A 21,770-nucleotide genomic window follows, 5' to 3' on the forward strand; every position below is an offset into this window, starting at 1 on the left:
ATTTTTATTGGAAGGGCAAATACACACAGAGAAGGAGATACAGAAAGATCTTCCATCTATTGGTTCACTCCCCAAGTGGCTGCAACGGCTGGAGCTGAGCCAACCCAAAGCCAGGAGTGAAGAGCTTCTTCCAGGTCTCCCACATGGATGCAGGGTCCCAAGGCCATCCTTGACTGCTTTCCCAAGTTTCAAGCAGGGAGATGGAAGGGAAGTGGAATAGCCAGAACATGAAGCGGCACCCACATGGAATCCTGGCAGTTGCAAGGTGAGGATTTAGCTCCTAGGCTATTGTGATATACCCCAAAAGGATATTATTTACTATCTATTTTGCAAATAAACACAATAGATTTATGAAGCACAAGTCTCTGGAGAATGACAAATAAATTAGAAAACTCTCTGGGGAATAACTGGTATTACTTCCTAACTCAAATGTGCAGTAACCCTGATAAACTCACTTGGAAGCTTCATGTATTTCCCTAGACCTACAAAATATGATCCATAAAAGAAGACACCTGGAGACCTGGAACAACGTCTCTAGCCTTTCCATGTTTTGTCTGACACTCTTAACTGTCTTCTGTATCTGAAATTGATAATAAACAATAAGTTCTAGGATGTGTGTGAACCATCTGAAGCCTCACCCTTTGTGTTAGCTCAAAAGAAATTTTAGCTAAAAAGAAAAAAAGATATTTTGAAAAACACAATAAACCAACTTGAACTAAGTACTATTAATAGAATATTACACCCACCAACTGAATCAGCAGGGATCTAGAAAGTAGAGCAATCAGGCTTAAACTGGTGCCCACATGGGATGCTGGTTTTGAGAGAGCTAACTCATTATGCCACAGTGCCCTACTGCCCCTGATCATCAAATATGTAAGAAGTTGGAAACACACTTCTACTAACCCATAAATCATACAAAAAATATTTTCAATATGTTAAATAGCCTATACTACACTACATACAAATCCTTTGTGGAATAAAATTAAAGCAACATTAACACTAGAAAACAAACACGAAAACCAATTATCTGATTTTCTATCTAAAAAAGCTAATAGAAGAATGAAAATTTAAAAATCAAAAAGTAATGACACAGGAAAATAAAACTGCAATAGGAAAAGTTAACTAAAGTCAAAAATGAGCATTGTAAGGAAATAACAAAATTCATAAGCCTGTTGCATGATTATAAAAAGGAAAATAAAATTTCCATGACCAAAATGCATTATCCCTAAAGGTAGTAGGTGTACAAAATTTTCAATGCAATAAATATCCATTGAATTGTTTACTTTAAAATGGTTAATTTTATATTATTAGAGTTGCATTCAATAATTTGTTAAAAATATTAAAAATATTCAAATTAGGTCAGTTATGAATGAGAGGACTGAATCAGTAATAAAGTCTTCCATAAAAGAAAAGCCTAAGATCTGATCTGATAGATTCATTCTGAATGCTATCAAACACCTAGAGAAGTAATATCAACCTTTTTCAAATTCATCTAAAAAACTGAAGTGGAGAGAATTGGCTTTAAAAACATCTTTCTGACATCAAATCTAGACAAAGACACAAGAAAAGAAAATGGCAGGTGAATATCCTCGATGAACATAGTAAGTATCATCAATAAAATATTAAACTAAATTCAGTGGCACGTTAAAAGGCTCATTCACTGGGCCCGGCGTGATAGTGAAATGGTTAAAGTCCTCGCCTTGAATGCATCGGGATCCCATATGGACACCGGTTCTAATCCCAGCAGCTCCACTTCCCATCCAGCTCCTTGCTTGTGTCCTGGGAACGTAGTTGAGGATGGCCCAAAGCCTTGGGACGTTGTACCCATGTGGGAGACCTGAAAAGAAGTTTCTGGTTCCTGGTTTTGGATCAGCGAAGCTCTGGCCATTGCGGTCACCTGGGGAATGAATCGACAGATGGAAGATCTTTCTCACTGTCTCTGCTCCTCTCTGTACATCTGCCTTTTCAATAAAAATAAATAAATATTTCAAAATTAAAGGTTCAATGATCAGATGGAATTTATCCCTTGGTGGCTAGTGTGGTTCAATAAATCAATAAACATGACAACATGACATTAATAGAATGAAGAACAAAAACTGTATGATCTGAACAGATGCAAAAAAGTATTTAAAAACCCCCATCCTTCCATGACTAAAAAAAAATCAAAAGCTCTCACAGATCATGTATAGAAAGAACATTCCTCCCTCACCTAGGACTAGCACTACAGGCATCAAGGATTATATCCCAACTGCCAAGGAGATCACTGGGAATCAGAGTGCCCTCTTAGGCTAAGAACTCTGAGGTCATCCACTCCCTTTCGGATCTCCCACATGGGATGGAAGAAGTCCAGATCCTTCCTCACAGGATCTAATGTCATCAGAACAACAGCCAGGAGCCGTGAGTGGTCCTCAGAAACAGAAGAAGAGTAAACTTCCTTTGGTACTCAGGGTAGGAGCTTTCTCTGGTTCTTACTCAGTTCCAACATTGGATCCATATCCTGTCTTGCAATGACCATCAGGGTCACTCCAGAGGGCACCCCCCCCAAAAAAATTATATTAGGTAGATAGAGGCCAATAAGGAAAGCCTAGGACAGAAAGGAAAAAGTTAGCTTGGGTTCACATATACCTTACTAGGTAGAACACAAAGATTAGTTACTCCTCACTAAGGTAGTGAAAATTTCTCTGCACTCCCCTCCTAAAACTATTCTGCATCTCAATTGTTAACATATGCCTTATTAGAGTTATAAGTTTGTTTGGACTATCCTAAAATTCACCAAGTTCAGTAAAAAACATGCTTCAATACTATAAACTGCTAAATATAAAAATGAAAATAGACACAAGACAGCTGAATAGTACCCTACAGCCATTTTAAGGTATATAAACTAAAACTGAAATGTCAATGTAGTCGTCACAGGATGTGGTTAAGAATTTGCATTTTCTAACATATTGGTCACTCAATGCCATGTCAATTAACTCCATAATGTTGTAAATTGTTGTTGATGTTGTGCTGGGGCTTTCAATTGATTGGGATGATATTCTGCCAGCTCTACTTTCAGACCAGGGATGGTCTCCCAAGGAAACTGTTGAATTTATCTGGACAATAAGAGGCTGAACTCTCTGCATGGTACATGCTTGCAATGAAGGAATCATGACTGGTTATGAACTCACTACTGCAACAATGTGGAGGAATCCAACATGGGGGGAGGACTTGGGGAGGGTTTGGGGGAAATCCAGAGCCCATGAAACTGTGTCATAAAACGAAATTAAAAAAAAAAAAAGAACACGCCTCAAAACAATAAAGCCCATATATAATGAGCCCACAGCTAACATTATTTGATGATAAGCTGAAGGCAATTCCTTTAAGATTAGGAACACCAAAAGGATATTTTCTCTCATTCTGCTATTTAAAGTTTTTTAAAGATATATTTATTTTTATCAGAAAGGCAGATATACAGAAGGGGGAGACAGAGAAAAAGATCTTCAACCTGCTGGTTCCCTCCCCAAGTGGCTGCAATGGCCAGAGCTGAGCCCATCTGAAATCAGGAGCCAGGAGCTTCCTCGGGGTTTCCCGCAGGGGTTCAGGGTCCCAAGGCTTTGGGCCATTATCTACTGAGTAACCCAGGGCTCAAGTACGGAGCTGGATGGGAAGTGAAGCATCCAAGATACAAAGCAGCACCAAGAAGGGATCCCGGCTCATGAAAGGTGAAGATTTAGCCCCCAGGCTATCACTCTGGACCAGCACTTCTTTTTAGCATAGTACTAGAAGTCCCCGCCGGAACAATAGGCAAAAGCAAGCAGATAAGGAAATATATAAAACATCTAAATAGGAAAGGAAGAAGTGAGATGCTATTTATAGATGACATTACCTTTTATACATAAAATCCTAAAAGACTCCATCAAAAATCTAATAAAAGAAATAAAATCAGCAAAGCTTCAAGCTACAAAATCCATGCATAAAGATGCACAGTATTTTTTTCTAGTAATACTTATTAATTTGAAAGTCAGAATTACAGAGTGACAAGAAGAGATGGAGAGAGACATCTGTCATTTTCTGGTTCACTCCCTAAATGGCTGCAATGATTAGGGGTAGACGGTGCAGAAGCCAGGTCTCCCACCTGGATGCAGGGGCCCACGCACTTGGATCATCTTCTGCTGCTCTCCCAGACAATCAGCAGGGAGGTAGATTGCAAATAAAACAGCCAGGACTTGAACCAACACTCACATGCAACGTCGGAGTTACAGCAGCTGTATCCAGTATGGCACAGCACCAGCAAGTGTACAGTATTTCTATATACTAACAATGAAATCTAGCCACAAAAATAAATTAGTAGATTTAATCAAGATTGGAGATCCATACACTCTATAAAACAGTGCAGAAGGAATTTCCTGAAGAAGTAAGTACATCCCATGTTTAAGATTGGATATTGTTAAAATGGTGATACTAGCCTATGTAATCTAGAGACAATGCAATCCATATCAAAATTTGTGTAATTTTAAAAAACAGAAATACTAAAACAATCTTTAGATTAGTATGTAACCAAAAAACCTCCAAGTAGATTAAGAGCTTGAGCTGTTGCATCCATGTGGGAGACTTGGAAGAAACTCGTGTTCCAGCTGTGACTGTTGCAGTCATCGTGGGAAGAAATCCGAGGAAGGAAGCTCTACATAGTCCCCTCTCTCCATAACTCTTCCAAATAAAATCTTTAAAAAAATGGGGCATCTCTACATTCACTTTTTATTTAGACAAAAGATATTTAAAACATTATGGGCCAAAATGTCAAGTTTATCATATCTCATGATGGGTCTGATGGGCTAGAAAGGGAACATGAATCACAGAAACTTTACTGGAAATATGATTGTAATCATGAATTTTTTTAAAGATTTATTTTGTCATTACTGGAAAGTCAGATATACAGAGGAGGAAAGACTGAGAGGAAGATCTTCTATTCGATGATTCACTCCCCAAGTGGCTGCAACGGCCAGAGCTGAGCCGATCCAAAGCCTGGAACCAGGAACTTCCTCCAGGTCTCGCACATTGGTGCAGGGTTCCAAGGCACTGGGCCATCTTTGACTGCTTTCCCAGGCCACAAGCAGGGAGCTGGATGGGAAGCGGGGCCATCATTATCATAACTGATGCCCATATGGGATCCTGGCATATTCAAGATAAGGATTTTAGCCACTAGGCCACCGTGCCAGGTCATGAATATTTTTGTTACAGAAATATCTAAGGTATAGCTGCTCACTTTTGCAACTAGATGTTTCTGAAGTTAATGATTTAGAATAAAGTGCTGCCTGTGATCTTACCATAATAAGTTCTGCAGTACCGCTATATGGAAAACATTCTACCCTCCTTACTACAGCCTACATATTCCTTGTAGAGAAGGATGATGTTTTAGTTTATACTGACGTTTCACGTAAAAAATGTCATGATATATTATGTACAGTCTGACCCAGTATTTGTTGAGCTGATCTGTTTGAAGTAATAGTATTCCTGTTAAATCAGATGCCAGATGCGACTATCCCTGTGTAACTATGAACAGTGAGGAACTCTGAAGGTGTAGTGGTAGAGACTTTGGACTCTGGAGTCTCTGAGACCTGTATTAGATCCAAGTGTACCATTGGCCTACTGTACCAAGTTAAATATCTAACTTTGGTCATTGGAAATAAATGCACAGCACAACACAGAAGAATGATGGTGGCAAAAGCAGCTAGCATTTATCATCATCTTAACATTTGCTAGTATTTTGTTGTGTACATAACAATGATCGTGTTTAATCCTTTAACATTTCCAACAGGCACTATTATTAAATCAATTTACAAAGGAGAAAAAGAAAATAAACGTGTCCAAGGTCATACCTGTAGCTCATGTAGAGGCCAGGATCTGAAACACAGTCTGTGATTTAATAAGCACAGACTGCAGCATGTAATAAAGCTCAGGGCCCTGGTGTGGTAGCCTAGGGGCCAAAGCCGTCACCTTTCAAGAGCCGGGATCCTATATGAGTGCCAGTTCATATCCCGGCTGCTCCATTTCCCATTTAGCTTCCTGCTTGTGGCCTGGGAAAGCAGCACATAATGATCCAAAGCCTTGGGACCCTGCACCTACATGGGAGACCTGGTGGAAGTTCACGGTTGGGTTTGGATCAGCCCAGCTCAAGCTGCTATTGCCAACTGGGGAGTGAACCAGTAGACCGGAGATCTTTCTGTTTCCTTCTCTCTGTAAATCTGACTTTTCAATAAAATAAATCAATCTTTATTTTTTTTTTTTTAAAAAAAAGGCTCAGTGAATGGAAGCTATTATAGTTCTTTTCTGGTTAATAGGTCAACCTAAGCTATCTTAAGAGAATGAACCCATCTTTATGTCATTTTCTATTTTTAAAAAAGTAAAAGAAAATGGAAGTATGTTCAAAAGAATGCTGAGAAATCTTCCTTAAAGGAAACAAAGTAAAACATACATAATTTTCCATCATTGTAAGATCAACCATGCCATAACCAGAAAAACAGGAAAGCAAGAATGTGAACACACATGCATGGCATAGCCTGGCTCATACCTTGGTGTGCAAAAAGATATACAGGAAGAATTTTTATGATATCTGATACATATGGACTGTGTACGTATATCCAAATATGAATTTTCTCTCTGAAGCACTTAGAATTATCTAAGTGCAGGGTATATGGATTAAGTTGAGCAATGGTTAATAACAGATAAGTCTGGAAAACTTAACCAGGCTATTTTCAAGTGCCTACAAAAAGTGTGTTAAGTGATGATATTGTAGTACAAAGAAGGGCTTGAAGTCTTTGTTCCAAGGGCATATTCCATATTTGACAAATATTTATTTGCAGAAGGAGGGAGGGATAACACATAGGATACCAAGAAGATAACCACAGAAAGAAATGCTAAGATTGGAAGGGGAGGTTTAGCTCAGTTGGAACACATTTTTTGTACTGTAAGGTAAACTTGCCAAGAGACCTGTGATCACTTACTTAAGGCCCCTGTAAAACAAATTCTTGTAGTCAACATTTATTGTCCTGATACCTTCTTTTTCAAGTTCTTTTAAGCTATATAAACGGCCCACCAGTCGAAAACCAGGAGCCCTCCTCTTGACGTACCCCCTTTTGTAGCTTGACAACCAATAAATCTGTAATGAGAAACAAGAAGTCCTTTAGTGAATAATCACCTGCCCAGACACAACAGGTCATATATAGATTTAAGGAATGTCATTCTGGCACTGATAGTAGTCTGTAGCAAGAAGAAAGAAATCCCAGCCTTTGACAAGAGTCCACCTTACCTAACTCTTATAATGGCAATATGGGATGAAAGATAATAAAAAAAATCTGTGGTTTATGGTATTAAAAATCATCTTGAAAGGAGCCATTTTCTATTAACAGGACACTATTATGATTCATTTGTGGGAACACTCCCATTTATGATAAGAAAGATACTTGCTTCACTCATAGAGCTCCCATATTCTATGAATTTAAGTGATTTGGAACAATTAACTACTCAAATGCACTTATGAAAAATGTGCACAGCAAATCTAAGTTCATCTAAGTGCCAGATGTCTTTCCATACCATTCATGAAGTTCAAGTCCTCAAAGCCTTAGGGTTACCCAGGCTCTTTCAAATATGTTGGTGATGGTGCAGGCTACATCACGTAGTTTTTACATACAGTACCCTTTAATACTGTTGCTGATATTTCATGTTATTCAGAATAGCAAATAGCCTCAGAATGTGTTCCTACTGACATAAATTTATCTAGTTCATTTGTAGATTATCCCATGTATAAGCAACAATCTCCATTTCCACAGCAAGGTACTTCAGGCACTCACAGAGATCTCCAAGGTAGGTCAAGTCCAACGACTGTGCTCCTAAAGACACAGTACTCACTTCCCAACCTCCACCATAAATACTGAGATAGACATACCAGATGTGGCTCGATATTAGAGTTAAGGATCACTTCTGTTACACGCTCGATAAATGTGTTTCTGAGAGGATGTTTCGGTGGAGGGCCATAAAGATCAAATATCACAAATTTATGTTCCTTCTTTGCAAGTTGCAACAGATCATGTAGTCTTGGAATTGATTGATTTCTTGCTTTGCGTTTATCAGCCTCTGATAGATATTTCATATTGAAATATGGTTTGCGCTAAAAGTAGATACAACAAAGAATATATTTGATCCCATCTAAAACATATTCTAGTTCTTTGGATATATATTTTCACACCCAGCTCCTTATTGTTCCATTACCACTCAATCCTCCAGGCCCACTGAAATACCAGTCAGATGATAAAAGGTGCCAAAGAGAAAAAACTAAAATCTAATCTTCACCAGTGATTATGGTGTTTTGAATGATTTCTTCTGCATTCTAGAACTGTAATATCTGCACTGAAAGTCTATTCTGTTCTTGACCTTCCTTCTTTCCTGCTGCTTCTCCCATAACTCAGGGTAATATATTTCCTTTAGTCACATAAGCTTCCTGGACATGCTCTCCCTGTCCTATTTATGTGTACTACAAAGAATATTTGCTTTGTCTTCAAACTGAATTGGATTCCATCCCATTTCTATCCCCTACTTCATTTCCTTATCATATCCACATGCTAAAACTCTATTCTCAATCTGTTCAAACAAAACCTTCTGCATGAAGCTTTCCTTAATTATTCCTGAACTAAAGATACTTCAACAGCTTTAAACCCCCCAGACTCATTTTCATGCCTCTGTGTGTTTTATTCGCCCTCTCTAGTTACTTGTACATGTCTTAGGTAGATCCAGGCTCAAATCTTAGCTTTATACACCTTCTTGTTGTCCACCCTTGGTAAAACCATTTAATTATGATTTTAAAATTCATTCCACTAAGACAGTGAGAATAAAAGAACTAAAGAAAAAAATATCTCCCCCCTACTGATTCACTTCCCCAAATGTCCTGAATGACAGGAACTAGACCAGGTAGAAGCTGGAAGCCAGAAACTAGGAATGCAATCAGGTTTCCCACATGGATAATAGGGACCCAATCTCTTGAGCCATCATTTGCTACTTCGCAAGGTGAGCATTATGAGGAAGCTGCAATTGGGAGCAGAAACAGGACTCTAATTCAAGCACAGAAAAATAGGATTTAGATATAACAACTCGCATCTTAAACCCTAGGCCAAAGGCTTACTCAGGTGAAAGCATTTAAATGCTCAGTCTTCTAACTGCCCGAACTATAAAATGGGGAAAGGGAAGGGAATCTATGTATTATCTTCAGAGTTAATTTGAACATTAAGTATGATATTTATATCTTCTGGGAACATGCCTGGTACACAATAAAAGCTCAAACTTCACATGAGTTCCCTCATTGTCTATTGATTCTGCTGAGTACAGATCTTTCATGGGGGGAAGTGTCAAATACTCTTTCACACAGAGCATTTCACATTACACTGCAGTTGCAGTTTTGAGTCCAAGTGGTACAGTTGGGGGTATTCCCAAAGAAACCTCATCTGAGGTGACCCCAGATCTGACTACTGTGTGTGCCAGCTAACACAGGGTCTGGCTCAGTCCATCATCTAAATCAGCCTACACACACTTGTGTGTGAGAGCCAGTATATGCAGCAGACTGGTCTGGTCAATCCTGCATCTGTTTCAGTTCTTATAAACACCGATGGGTGCTGCAGCCTAGCTCAGCCTGACCAGCCCCACTATCCAACCTACACTTATGCTGATAGGTACTATTGCTTGTCTGTCCAGGCAGCCCCCAGCCAGGATCTTGCACTTTTCAGGTGGTACTGTGGTCTAGCCTGAGAGGACTTGCCCCCAATCCTGGCACTTGTCAGCTGATGCTGTCGCAAAGCCTGACCAGCCTGCACTTACTCTAGCTTGTGTATACACCAATGGATACAGTTGCTTAGCCCAGCCTGGTTCTCCCCCAATCTAGCTCACATGCAGGTCAATGGACTGTGACAGCCCTGCCCAGCCTGGTCCACCCGAAGTCCCAGTTTTCATGTTCACCAGAGGGAACACTGGCCTAGCAGGGGAGACCCACAGACCCCCTACTGGGTTCCCTGCAACATCACCACCCTCTCCCACAGGCTTACATGTATTTGTGGGTGCTGCAGCCAAGACTGGCATGGCTTGCCTTATTTTGGCATTCACTGGTGGATACTGCAGCCCGATCTGGCCCAGGCTGCCTCTAGTTCCAGTTCATGCTGGTGGGCACCACAGCCTGGCCTAGCCCAACCAGCCAGCCAACCCCCAGCTCTGGCCCTAATGTGAACTGGCTGGTATTGTAGACCAACCAAGTTTGTCCCACACCCTGTCCTGGTGCTCAGGTTGGCCTGTAGTTGCTATAAACTGGTCCAGTCTGGCCTGCCCCCATCCTGACCCACATATGACGGTAGTTACTGCAACCTAGCCTGGTTTGGTTTGCTCCCAGCCTTGGTGCTTGCACTCACCAGCAGGGACTACATTCTGACAGAAGAGCTCCCTAAGCTCCTCCAAGGGGCATATCTCACATACACAAGTGGGTCCACTTAGGATTCTACTCCGTCACCCACCCAGGACCCAAGCATGTGCATGTGTTCCCTGGCCCATCCCAGCTTACCAGCCAGGGACCCTACCCACCCACCTGCCCAAGACCCAAGCAAAATATGTAATTAACCTCAGCATCTATTTCTAAAAAAATTAAATGTTCATCAGTTGGAGACATGTACTTTCATAAAAAGATACAATAAGGTTGCACAGGAATGTCCATGGAGGTACCATGGAGTATTGTGTTTCAGTGGCTTAAGCCACCACCTATGATGCTGGCATAGCAGGTAAATACAGGTTCTAGGCCCAGCTGTGTACTTCCAATCCAGCTCCCTGCTAATGTGCCTTGGAGGACAATGTTAAGATGGCCTAGGTTCTCAGGTGCCTGTAGGCCACATGGGAAGCTAAGATTGAGTTCATGGCTCCTGGCTTTAGCCTGGTGCACCCCTAGCCTTTGTGGTCATTGGGGAGTGAAAACACAGGTGGAAGATCTCTCTTACTCTCACTTTCCCACTATCTGTAACTCTCTCAGGTAAATTTTTTAAAGGTAAAAAAAATGTCACTTGGGCTTCAGAAACAAGAATTCAGATGAACTTCCAGAATTTCTCTACCAATTCTCATTAAAGCACAAGCTAATACCATTTCAACCACCTTCTGACTACATAATATGCAAGCAAAGAAGTCCTTAAAATTATACCTAAAAATAAAAATCCATTAGAAAATTATATCTGCATCTCAGTTTTTGGGATACTCTTCTGCCAACATAATAAAAGTATAATTAAACAGAATAAGGATACCATGCGTACATGCCAATTTAAACATTTTGATGTCAAAAGTTACACACCAAAATTTATTACAATAATATGTCCAACCCTCCCAATGACAACTAAGACAACACAGTCACAACAGGAGATGGTTTTGAAATAAAAAAATCTCCCCTCAATGAGTTTTTCATATTCTTCTCTCAATCTACATCCTGCATATACTCTGCCCACCTCTCCCTAACCTGCATCTCACTCTTCTTCCTTCAAATCAGAAGACTAATCTTTTCCTCATTCTGCCTTTTGCACAAGTATATGTCTTTTTAAAAGGAATAGACATTTTTCCTAGTTGCTTCACCTATATACAAAACATTCAGGGAAGTATTATATACATGTGGACACACTTTAAAGTGTGAAATATTTGAGTAAAAGGAATTACATAAAAAGAGGAAGTTGACATGTTTGTCTTCAGACACTTTGGCAAATGTAGGAAGCAGAAATTAGATTGATTGCATTACCAGATAAGACATTCTGCCAATTCCATAGTCCTGTTATGAGACTGGGAAGAAACTGTGTGTATACTTGCCTGTCTTCACTTACGGCCTTGATTTCCAGAAGCAGCACACAACCCGCATATAAGAATGATTCAGTGCAGGTGTCTGGGACTGGGGAATACTTCTTACCCATGGATCTAGAAACCATTTTCCCGCATTCAGACTTGACAGGACTGTCCAATTGAAGAAGGCAGAATGAGTCCACGCGACTTCTGGCTTGACTTCCCTGATATTGGTTGTTCTTGTCAGGTCATGATCATGCATAAGGAAAGGCACTTGATCAAAACTGCAAGCAGAGGGGAAAAAGGCTGAACTTAGCCACCTTGACAAGATCCCCAGAAAGTCTCTCAAAGTTGTAGGTCCTTCAAGGGTCTCTTACTCCCTCTCTAAACTCAGCAAGGGATGATTTGTTGTCAGCATTTTTCTGGTCTAGGGATCAACTTTTCGTGACATATAATCACATTAGTGTTGGTGAAAAAAGTTTATTTGGGGTTTTTCTGGCATCAGGGAAGCAGCTGTCCTAGTAATGGCAAAAGAATCAGAAAACGGAGCTGAGGATGAGGCAGGGTCCTGAGCATCAGGAAGCAAACCATGTAAGAATCCATATGCCCTGCTTGTGGTTCAAAATAAAATGTATATTCAGTTAAGTGTTTTAAAAGTTTTCTTCCTGAGTTTTCTCTCACAGGAACTCTGCACACCCAGTGAGTGATCTTAGACATTTCTCAGAGTACGTGCTTGAATTCCTAACCAGCAGGCTTTTTGTCTGGCAAGCACAAAGCAACCAAACACCTACAAGATACCATTGCTGCTGACTCCATACGCAGGAGTCAATACCAGGATACATCAGCATGCAAGCCCCTCAGAGCTGCTGCTGCTTCTTGAGCTCCAGTTCCCTGGGGCTGCAATTTCTTAGAGCACAGCCTTTCCTCTGTGACGCCAAACCCTGTTTCATATCTTCTTTTTCCTCTAGTGTCTCTAGGACTGTTCTTTTTAAAAGAAAATCAATATTTTCTATTGGAAAACAATACATTGTCAATAAACCATTGCCAAACAAATCTTGGTTGCCCCAGGCATCTGCCCTGAATCATTTTTGTCATTGACTCTTCACAGTAACAAGTTTCTGGTTCTGCTATTTCCTCTAGAGACTCTCTTTCTCTCACACTCTCCCTTTCTGTCTTCCTCCTTTGATCATCTTCTTTGCAAAACAAAACTTTCTCTTCTCTTTTCACTAATATACCTAAAAGACAGTATCCATAACAGCCATGACCAAGATGACTCAGTACTTAGTCTCTGCCATAAACAGCTGGCAAAATTGACATACTGAACCTCTGTCTAAATTCTTGAGGATCTTTTTTTTCCTACTTGTTATTTGTTGAATTATTTACTCAGTGGAGGGTTAATTCTTTAATTATGAAGTTAACTGGTGTTGTTATTATTTTTTAAAGTAGAGAGGAGGAAGATTAGGAACGTGGGCAGGAGGAAGTGTAACATAGAAAGTACCACTTTAGAGAGAATCAAGATGGCAGAATAGGGTAAGGACACATTTAAATGAACGGAAAAACATTTAATCAGGATGAAGCAGAGAGGACACATTCCAGAAACAAAAAAGGGCAGAACAACAGCAGAGGGGTACCTGGAGACTGACAGACACAGGAAAGCAGCATACACAACGGTGTGGTATTGTAGTGACTGATACTCTAGCAGCATTCAACTAACAGCAATCTGAACTCCACCAGCAGCCAAAACATCACCAGTGACCAGGTGGGAAGGGACTTTCACTGGGAACTTGTGAGGTGAACCCAGACAAAGAACTGTCTGTCCTGCTGGTCCGTTTGATTTGACCAGGAGCAGAGACAGAGCAGCAGGTCCCAGATGGACAGTATGAGAACAAGGTGGATTTTACAGCCCTGTAAGCCCCCTAGAGTTGAATTGGGCGCCATTTTGTGTAAGGAGGCAAGGGAAAGGACTGAGCATAGTCTGAGCTGGGAGTGAACTCATTTCTGACTCAGTGAACTGAATTGACGTAGCATTCTACGGGTTTCACCCAGGGCAGGTCTGGGTAGCCCTCAGATATGATGGCCAGCAGATCAAGAATTCTAGTAGTGGTATGTAAGGCACCATTTTGCGTACAGTGGCAATAGCTTTGGGACTGCAGGGGACAACAATGAACTGTGCATGTGCTGAGCTTGCAAGAACTCGCTGAGTTCAGCAAATGGCACTGGTCCCACAGGAAAATAATACCAACTGTGGCATCATACTGGTCAAAATAGGTCCGTGTAGCATCCAGACCTAACGTCCAACAGGCTCTGGCAAGATCAGTGCCACCAACAACCTAACTAGATAGGACACCTGGTGTCTCCCTAATCCTGGGACCTACTCTGATTGGAAGTGGGAGAAAGGTTGCAGAGACAACGGTGGAGCCTCAGCACGGTATCACAGGAGGTAGAGAGTGGTGATTCAGGAGCTGGCGCTGTGGAGAACATGGTGGAAACATAAGAACCCAGACCTGGAACTCGCTGGAGGTTGTGGCACAAGTGGCTGCAAGCAAAAAGTTGTGTACCAACTACAATCAGTAAAATCGCATTGTAGACCTGTGGGTGACACAGCTTAGAAACCTGCCCTAAGGAGAAGACTCTGCTAACCAGAAGTGCAATGACCAGAGCAAAAAAAGAGACAAAGGCTCAGTGAATATCACTGAAAATTCACCTGCAAAGGAGCAAAACCCTGTGCCAACCTCAGAGTTAACTGAGGAAAACATCAAGAAAATGGGGCATACAGAATTCATAAAATTCATTTTAAAGCTTCTGATAAAAAATGAGAAACACATACAAGAGTTCAAAGAATTTAAGGAAGCAATAAAGCAAATCAAGGCTGATATATCAGAAATTAGGAACACAGCAAATTAAAAGTATAATGAAGAGTCTCCAAAATAGAATGAAGCAAGCAGATTTGGAAGATATTTCCTGTCGTCAGGGGAAAACAAACAAAAAGCTGGAAGCAGAGCTGGATCAGGCCAAAAAAAGTATTCAAAAATTGAAAGACACTATTAAGAGGCCAAGTATAAGAGTTATGGAAGTCCCAGAAGGTGCAGAAAGAGAAGCTGAGTTTGCAAATGTATTTAATGAAATAATAAGGGAAAATTTCCCTCATCTAGAGAAAGAATTGGGAAACAAGATTCAGGAGGGGCACAGAACTCCCAACAGGCTTGATCTTCACCAAGACACATGATATTCAAGCTCTCTTCAAATGAACATAAGAAAAAGATCTTTAAATGTGAAACTCTACAGGCAAGAAGAGAATAGAGTGACATATTCCAGATTCTAAAAGAAAAAAATTGTCGGCCTAGGATAACATACACTGCAAAGCTTTCTTTCATCTTTGAAAATGAAATAAAATTCTTCCAGAGTAAAGAAAAGCTAAAAGAATTTGCCTCTTCCAAACCTACTCTACAAATGATACTTCACGATGTTCTCTTGAAAGAGAAGAGGAATAGCACCTACCAAAACCAAAGGCAAATGGGAAGAACATCCCAGTAAAATGACAACAGAAGACTAAATCAATGAACAACCCATTCCTAAAATGACAGAACCAAAGTACCATCCATACATATTAACTCTGAATGTAAATGGCTTAAGCTCAATCAAACGTCATAGATTAGTAGACTGGATTAAAAAACAAAACCCATCTGTTTATTGTCGGGAGGAGACACACTTCAACAAAAATCAGCGGAAACTGTATCACATGGGTTTTGTTGTTTTCTGTTAGTTTCATCTCTTCAAAACACTTTCTCCTGATTAAATCATTCAATGATTGGTAGATTATACAGCAGCATCATTTTCTTCAAGAAGGCTCTTGATTTTCATCTCTTCACCTACACGTTAGTCATTTAGTAGCATGTTATTTAACTTCATGGTGGTGTTAATTTTTTCTCCCTGATGTTGATTTTGTTTTGTGGCTTTTCATTGAAGGGGATGTATAGTAACTGTGTAATGGAGACTGTCATGTCTAGTAACACGTTATTTAACTTCATGGCATTGTAAATTTCCTTTTTTTTTAATTGTTGATTTTGTATTATGACTTTTCATTTAAGGGGATGTACAGTAGCTGTGAAACAGAGACTAACATATCCAGATGTGAGGATACAACATAGTGTGCATTTCTACTTCCAGACAAAGATGGACTTGCAATGAAACTGTTTACTATATCTTGACAATAGGATGCTGGTCTCTCTGCCATTGTCATGAATGCAATGATGGACATATGACTGTGTATGAAGAACTACATTTTAGTAATGATATAGAGGAACTAGGTGGGGGGGAAGGGAATTGAGGAGGGATAAGGGAAATGGCAGGAGCCTCTGGAACTGTATCATAAAATGATAATAATAATAATAATAATAATAATAATAATAATAATAATAATATGTTAAAAAGAAGAAAGTACCACTTTGCTCCTAAATCTGTGAAATACATGAAATCTGTTCACCTGAAATAAATAATGAATAAATTTTAAAAAGGTCAAAATAAAGAAAATACATGTAACTGTCTTCAGTCAATCGGCAACAGGGAGTATTATGATCTCTACAATAAATGAAACGAATATTTTACTATGTAGGCTTTCTTCCTATGAATACCAAGTTGTGGTACAGGTACCAAAGGGTGAAACTTAAAACGGACCAAACTATCTTTCTGAAATGAAGAAAAAAAGGAATAAAGGAAAGTCAAGATATCAGAATCTGTGGGCTAGAATTCCATGGAGAACAGAGCATGTATGTTCTCTGTTTTACTTTGTTTTTAAAAGAAACATTCCAGGAAAATAGGTGGTGAGATCCTTGGAGTCTATAATTGAATATCAATAATGGGGCCAGTATTATGGCATAACACATAAAACTGCTGTCTGCAGTGCATACCATATGGGCACTGGCTGCAGCCCAGCTGTTCCATTTTCAATTCAACTCCGTGATAACATGCCTGGGAAAACAGTAGAAGATGGCCAAAATGTGTGTGTCTCTACACCCACATGGGAGACCTGAAAAAAGCTCTTGGTTCTTGGCTTTGAATGAGCCCAGCTCTGGCCGTTGCAGCCACTGCAGCCATTTGGGGAGTGAACCAGTGGGTAGAAAATTTTCGTTTCTCCCTCTCTTTCTTTGTAATTGCCTTTCAAGTAAATATATAAAAAATGTAAAAATTATCAATTTTGAACCTTCTTTTGTCCTTATGAATTTGTCTATTCTCAATACTTCACATAAACAATCATACATTTTTTATTCCTCTGTGTCCGGCTTGTTGCTCTTCCTGTGATGTTTTCAATTTATCTGTCATATTCTAATATCCATGTAGTAGCAGATTTCATTCATATTTATAGTTGGGTAATATTTAATTGCATACACACAGCACATGTTGTTAATAATTGTGGACAATCAGATTGTTCTGATCCTTTTTGGCTATTGTGCATACTGCTATTGCTTCTCAGCTTTTTGGCTAAGGTCAAATGTAATATCTCTGTTTATTAGCTATTGTGAATATTGCTATAGTAAATACTACATCCTGTTCTCAATTATTTGGAGCATATCCCTAAGCATGAAATTAGTAATTCAACACTATGTTAAACTTTATAACACACCCATAATTGTTTTTCACTATGGCTACACCAGTACATGATCCCAAATCTACAGAAGTCTCACCTTGAATGAGAAGATAAGTAGTAGATGTTAATATCAAGACAGACAGGTATTGAAATCGTATTGGAAATGTTCAAAATTCATAAAACAACTCCAAAAAGCAATTATGAGTGTTCATGAACTAAATAAAAATGAGAAAATCTTGAGATGACAAAATGGCTATTCTGGGTAGGCAGGTGTAGCCTGAGAGAAGACAGGGCAGCAGAAAAAAGTGGGAGCTGTGTAGAGGAAGAGGAGGAGAGGTTAAGAGCTTTCAGGAGGCCTGTGGGGGGGAAGTTGGAGCTATACAGATATGGAAAATCTGCTGATAACACTTGCAGTTGAAGCTAGCAGACCAAAAGGAGGGTGGGTGTAGAGGGAGCTATAGGAAGGCAGTCCAATCCATGCACACAAGTTATGTAGATGGAGCCCACACAAAGGGACTAAGTGGGTGAACTTCCACAGGAGTCCCCCAGAGAAGGACTGTGTGGCTAGAAGCTACATGAGCAACATGTGGTCCCCAACACCAATGAGGGGAGGCATACTTGAGTCAAAAACCACAGGTTGCTGAGAGCCCCAAGATCGCTAGAGCATCACCATTTGGGAATGAACCAGCTGAGGGAGACACCCAGGAGATAAAAACAGAGTCCACTCTGATCCAGGAGGTCTGCACGCTAACTCCCTCCAAGAGATGCCAGGGCCCAGACAACAACCTTGACTGAGTAAAGATGGGGACAGAATGGGAACAGTAAAATTTGCTCACAAACCTGGGAATGACACAACACAAAGTCTACCTGAAGAGAAAACCTGCAGATCAAAAAAATAATGGATAAGGGTTACAGAAGAACCAAAAGCAGCACAAACGAGAAAGCCAATGTTTCCCACAAAAACAAGCAAAATACCTTCTCAATCTTAAGAGTTGCAGGGTAAAGACATAGAGCGTCTCCCTAACAGGGAATTTTAAAAAATCATGATTAAAACTCTTCAGACACTGAAGAGGAAGCAGATAACTTATAGAGGAACACCAATCAGAGTCCCTGATGACTTCTCAAACACCATTTAGCCAGAAAATGGAGTGACTTATTTCAGATCCTAAAACAAACAAGAAAACCTGTCAGCCCTGAATAACATATCAAGCAAAGCTTTCATTGGTGTATGAAAACAAAATAAAATACTTTCATAGCAAAAAGAACCTAAAAGACTGCCACTACCAAATCAGTCCTACAAATGTTACTCAAAAATGTGTGGAAGACAGGAAAAACAAAGCTAGCTAAACCCAACGACAGCAAAGGGGGAGAACTATGAAATTGTATCATTAAGAATTTTTTTTAAAATGAGAAAAAAAGCACAAGCAGATGAGCTGGGACTCAAACCAGGGACTCTGATATGGGATGCAGGCTTCCAAAGCGGCCAAAAGACTGCATCTGTATTTACTGTGTTTGAATGATCTGTTTATCTGTCTACTGTTGCTTTGTCATCAGTGTTTAACTGTTTATAATTTCTGTGTTCTTGAAGAATTGCATTTTTGATTTGATGGTCTGAGAACACTCCCAAAAGTTCATGAAAAAATTGGACCAGGGTCTGGCACAATGGTTCAACTAGCTAATCCCTACCTTTTAAGTGCAGGGATTCCATATAAGTGCCAGTTTGTATCCAAGCTGCTCCACTTCCCATCCAGTTCCTTGCTTATGTCCTGTGAAGACAGTGGATGGCCCAAAGCAGTGGGACTCTGCACCCACATGAGAGGTCAGGAAGGGGGCTTCTGGCTCCAGATCAGCTCAGCTCTGGCCATTGTAGCCACGTGGGGATTGGACCAAGGATGGAGGATCTTTCTGTCTCTCCATTCTGTAAATCTGCCTTTCCAATAGAAATGAATGGATCTTAGGGAAAAAGCACACAAAAGAAACCTAATTCAAACAGGGAGAAGCCCATTGCTAAAACAATGTGACCAAATCACAGGTTGATATTAACCTTGAATGCAAATAGATTAAATGCATCAAAGGACAAAGATTAGAAGATCTCATTAAAAAGGACCAATCTATCTATTGCTTACAGGAGACACATCTCACCATCAATGGCATGGAAACTGAAATGTATGGAAAAGGATATATTACAAAAACAAAAAGGAAAAAGGAATTACCATAGCCAACTTAATATCAAATAATCTAGATTTAAATGTGAAAAGCAGTGAAAGAGATGAAGGAAACCATATAATGGTAAAGAGATCTATCCAGCAAGAAGAAATAATAATAAATTATACATACTAAATGCGAGGGCAACTACCTATACAAAACAACTCTTGAAGGACCTAATGTGAGATACAGACTCCAAAACATAGTGGGGGACCTTAATACCTCACTAACCTCAATGGACAGAGCAACAAGACAGAAACTCAGTAAGGAAGCACCAGATCTCAGCCAGACAACAGAACAAATAGATGTAATTGATATCTACAGAAGCTTTCCCTGTATAGATACTGAATATAATTTTTCATCAGTTCATTGAAACCATGTTAAGAGGTAAGTTGATTTCAATAAATGTGTATGTCAAGAAACTAGAAAGGCAACAGGTAAATGGGCTAACCATACATCTTAAGGAGCTAGAAAAACAGCAGCAACATAATCCCAAGCTAAACAGAAAAAAAGGAAATAATCAAGATAAGGAAGAAATAGGCCAGAGACCAAAAGAACAATACATATAATCAAAGAGCTGGTTCTTTGTGAAAATATACAAAATATATACCTCAACTGAATAACAAAGAGGGAAAAATGCATGAATCAGTTGAATCAGAGACAAAAAAGGAAACATAACAATGGACACCTTGGACATACATGGAATAATCATGAACTATTACAAGCAACCATATGCCAAAAATCAGAAATGGATACAAGAAATGGATAAATTTCTGGACACATCATTTACCAAAACTGAATCATGAGATTACAGAAAATTAAAACAGACCTATAACCAGGACAGATATCAAATTATTAAATTATTTCCAATGAAGAAAATCCCAGAACCAGACAGCTCCACTTCTGAATTCTACCATTCATTCCAAGAAGAACTGACCCAAATCTTCCATGATCTATTCAAAATAAAGAAATCCTTCCAAACTCCCTCTATGAAGCCAATATCACCTTAATACCAAACCCAGATAGACACAACAGAGAAAGAGAACTACAGACTGATATCCCTGATAAATAGACATAAAAATCCTCAATAAAATACTAGCCAACAGAATCCAGCAATGCATCAAATAGATCATTCATCCAGACTGGCGGGATTTATTCCAGACATTCAGGGATGTTACAACATAGAAACACCAACAAATGTATATACCACATCAACAAAATGAAGAGTAAAAACAGCATGATCATCTCAATAGATGCAGAGAAAAGCATTTGATAAAATACAACACCATTTTATGCTAAAAACACTAAGCAAGACAGACATAAAACAAACATTCTATAACACAATCAAAATAATATACAAAAACTGCAATGCCAGCATCATATTGAATGAGGAAAGACTGGAAACTTTTCCACTATTCTGGAACCAGACAGGGATGTCCATTTTTTTAAAAAAAAAGATTTATTTATTTTTTATTGAAAAGTCAGATATACAGAGAGGAGGAAAGACAGAGAGGAATATCTTCCGATTCCCCAAGTGATCATAAGGACCGGTGCTGTGCCGATCTGAAGTCAGGAACTAGGAACCTCTTTCCGGGTCTCCCATGTGGGTGCAGGGTCCCAAAGTCTTGGGCCGTCCTCAACTGCCTTCCCAGGCCACAAGCAGGGAGCTGGATCGGAAGCGGAGCTGCCAGGATTAGAGCCAGCACCCATATGGAATCCCAGCATGTTCAAGGCCAGGACTTTAGCAGCTCAGCCATGCCGCCAGGCCCAGGAATGTCCATTTTTACCACTGCTATTCAACATTGTATTAGAAACCCTCACTAGAGTGATTAAGCAAGAGAATAAAGGAAATTAAATTGGAAATGAGGAAGTCAAACTATCCCTATTACAGATGACATGATCCTATACATAAGCAAACCAAAAGACTCTAAATAGACTATTAGAACTCATAAGAGTCTTTGACAAGGTAGCAAGGTACAAAATCAATGAACATAAAATGATAGCCCTAACATACACAAACAACTCCATACTAAGAATGAACTAGTAAGAACATCCCTCTTTAAAACAGTTGAGAAGATTAAATTCCTTGGAATAAGCCTACCCAAAGATAAGGAAGACCTCTATGAGGAAACCACAAAGCTCTGAAGGATAGAAGAAGACAGTAAAA

The 21,770-nt window shown here is 39.7% G+C and overlaps 1 protein-coding gene across 1 annotated transcript in view; it reads right to left on the reverse strand.

Moving 5' to 3' along the window:
* GDPD4 (glycerophosphodiester phosphodiesterase domain containing 4) overlaps positions 1–21,770 on the reverse strand; it is a 62,110-nt gene that overhangs the window by 15,673 nt on the left and 24,667 nt on the right. Inside the window, exons 10-12 of the mRNA XM_040964042.1 lie at positions 11,942–12,098; positions 7,922–8,143; positions 6,981–7,135 (exon numbers count right to left, since the gene is read on the reverse strand). Of these exons, the coding sequence (XP_040819976.1) occupies positions 6,981–7,135; positions 7,922–8,143; positions 11,942–12,098 (534 nt within the window). The remainder of the gene's footprint in view (positions 1–6,980; positions 7,136–7,921; positions 8,144–11,941; positions 12,099–21,770) is intronic.

This window comes from Ochotona curzoniae, unplaced genomic scaffold (genome assembly GCF_017591425.1).
Source record: "Ochotona curzoniae isolate NIBS_2020 unplaced genomic scaffold, NIBS_Ocur_1.0 scaffold_3223, whole genome shotgun sequence".
Taxonomy (NCBI): domain Eukaryota; kingdom Metazoa; phylum Chordata; class Mammalia; order Lagomorpha; family Ochotonidae; genus Ochotona; species Ochotona curzoniae.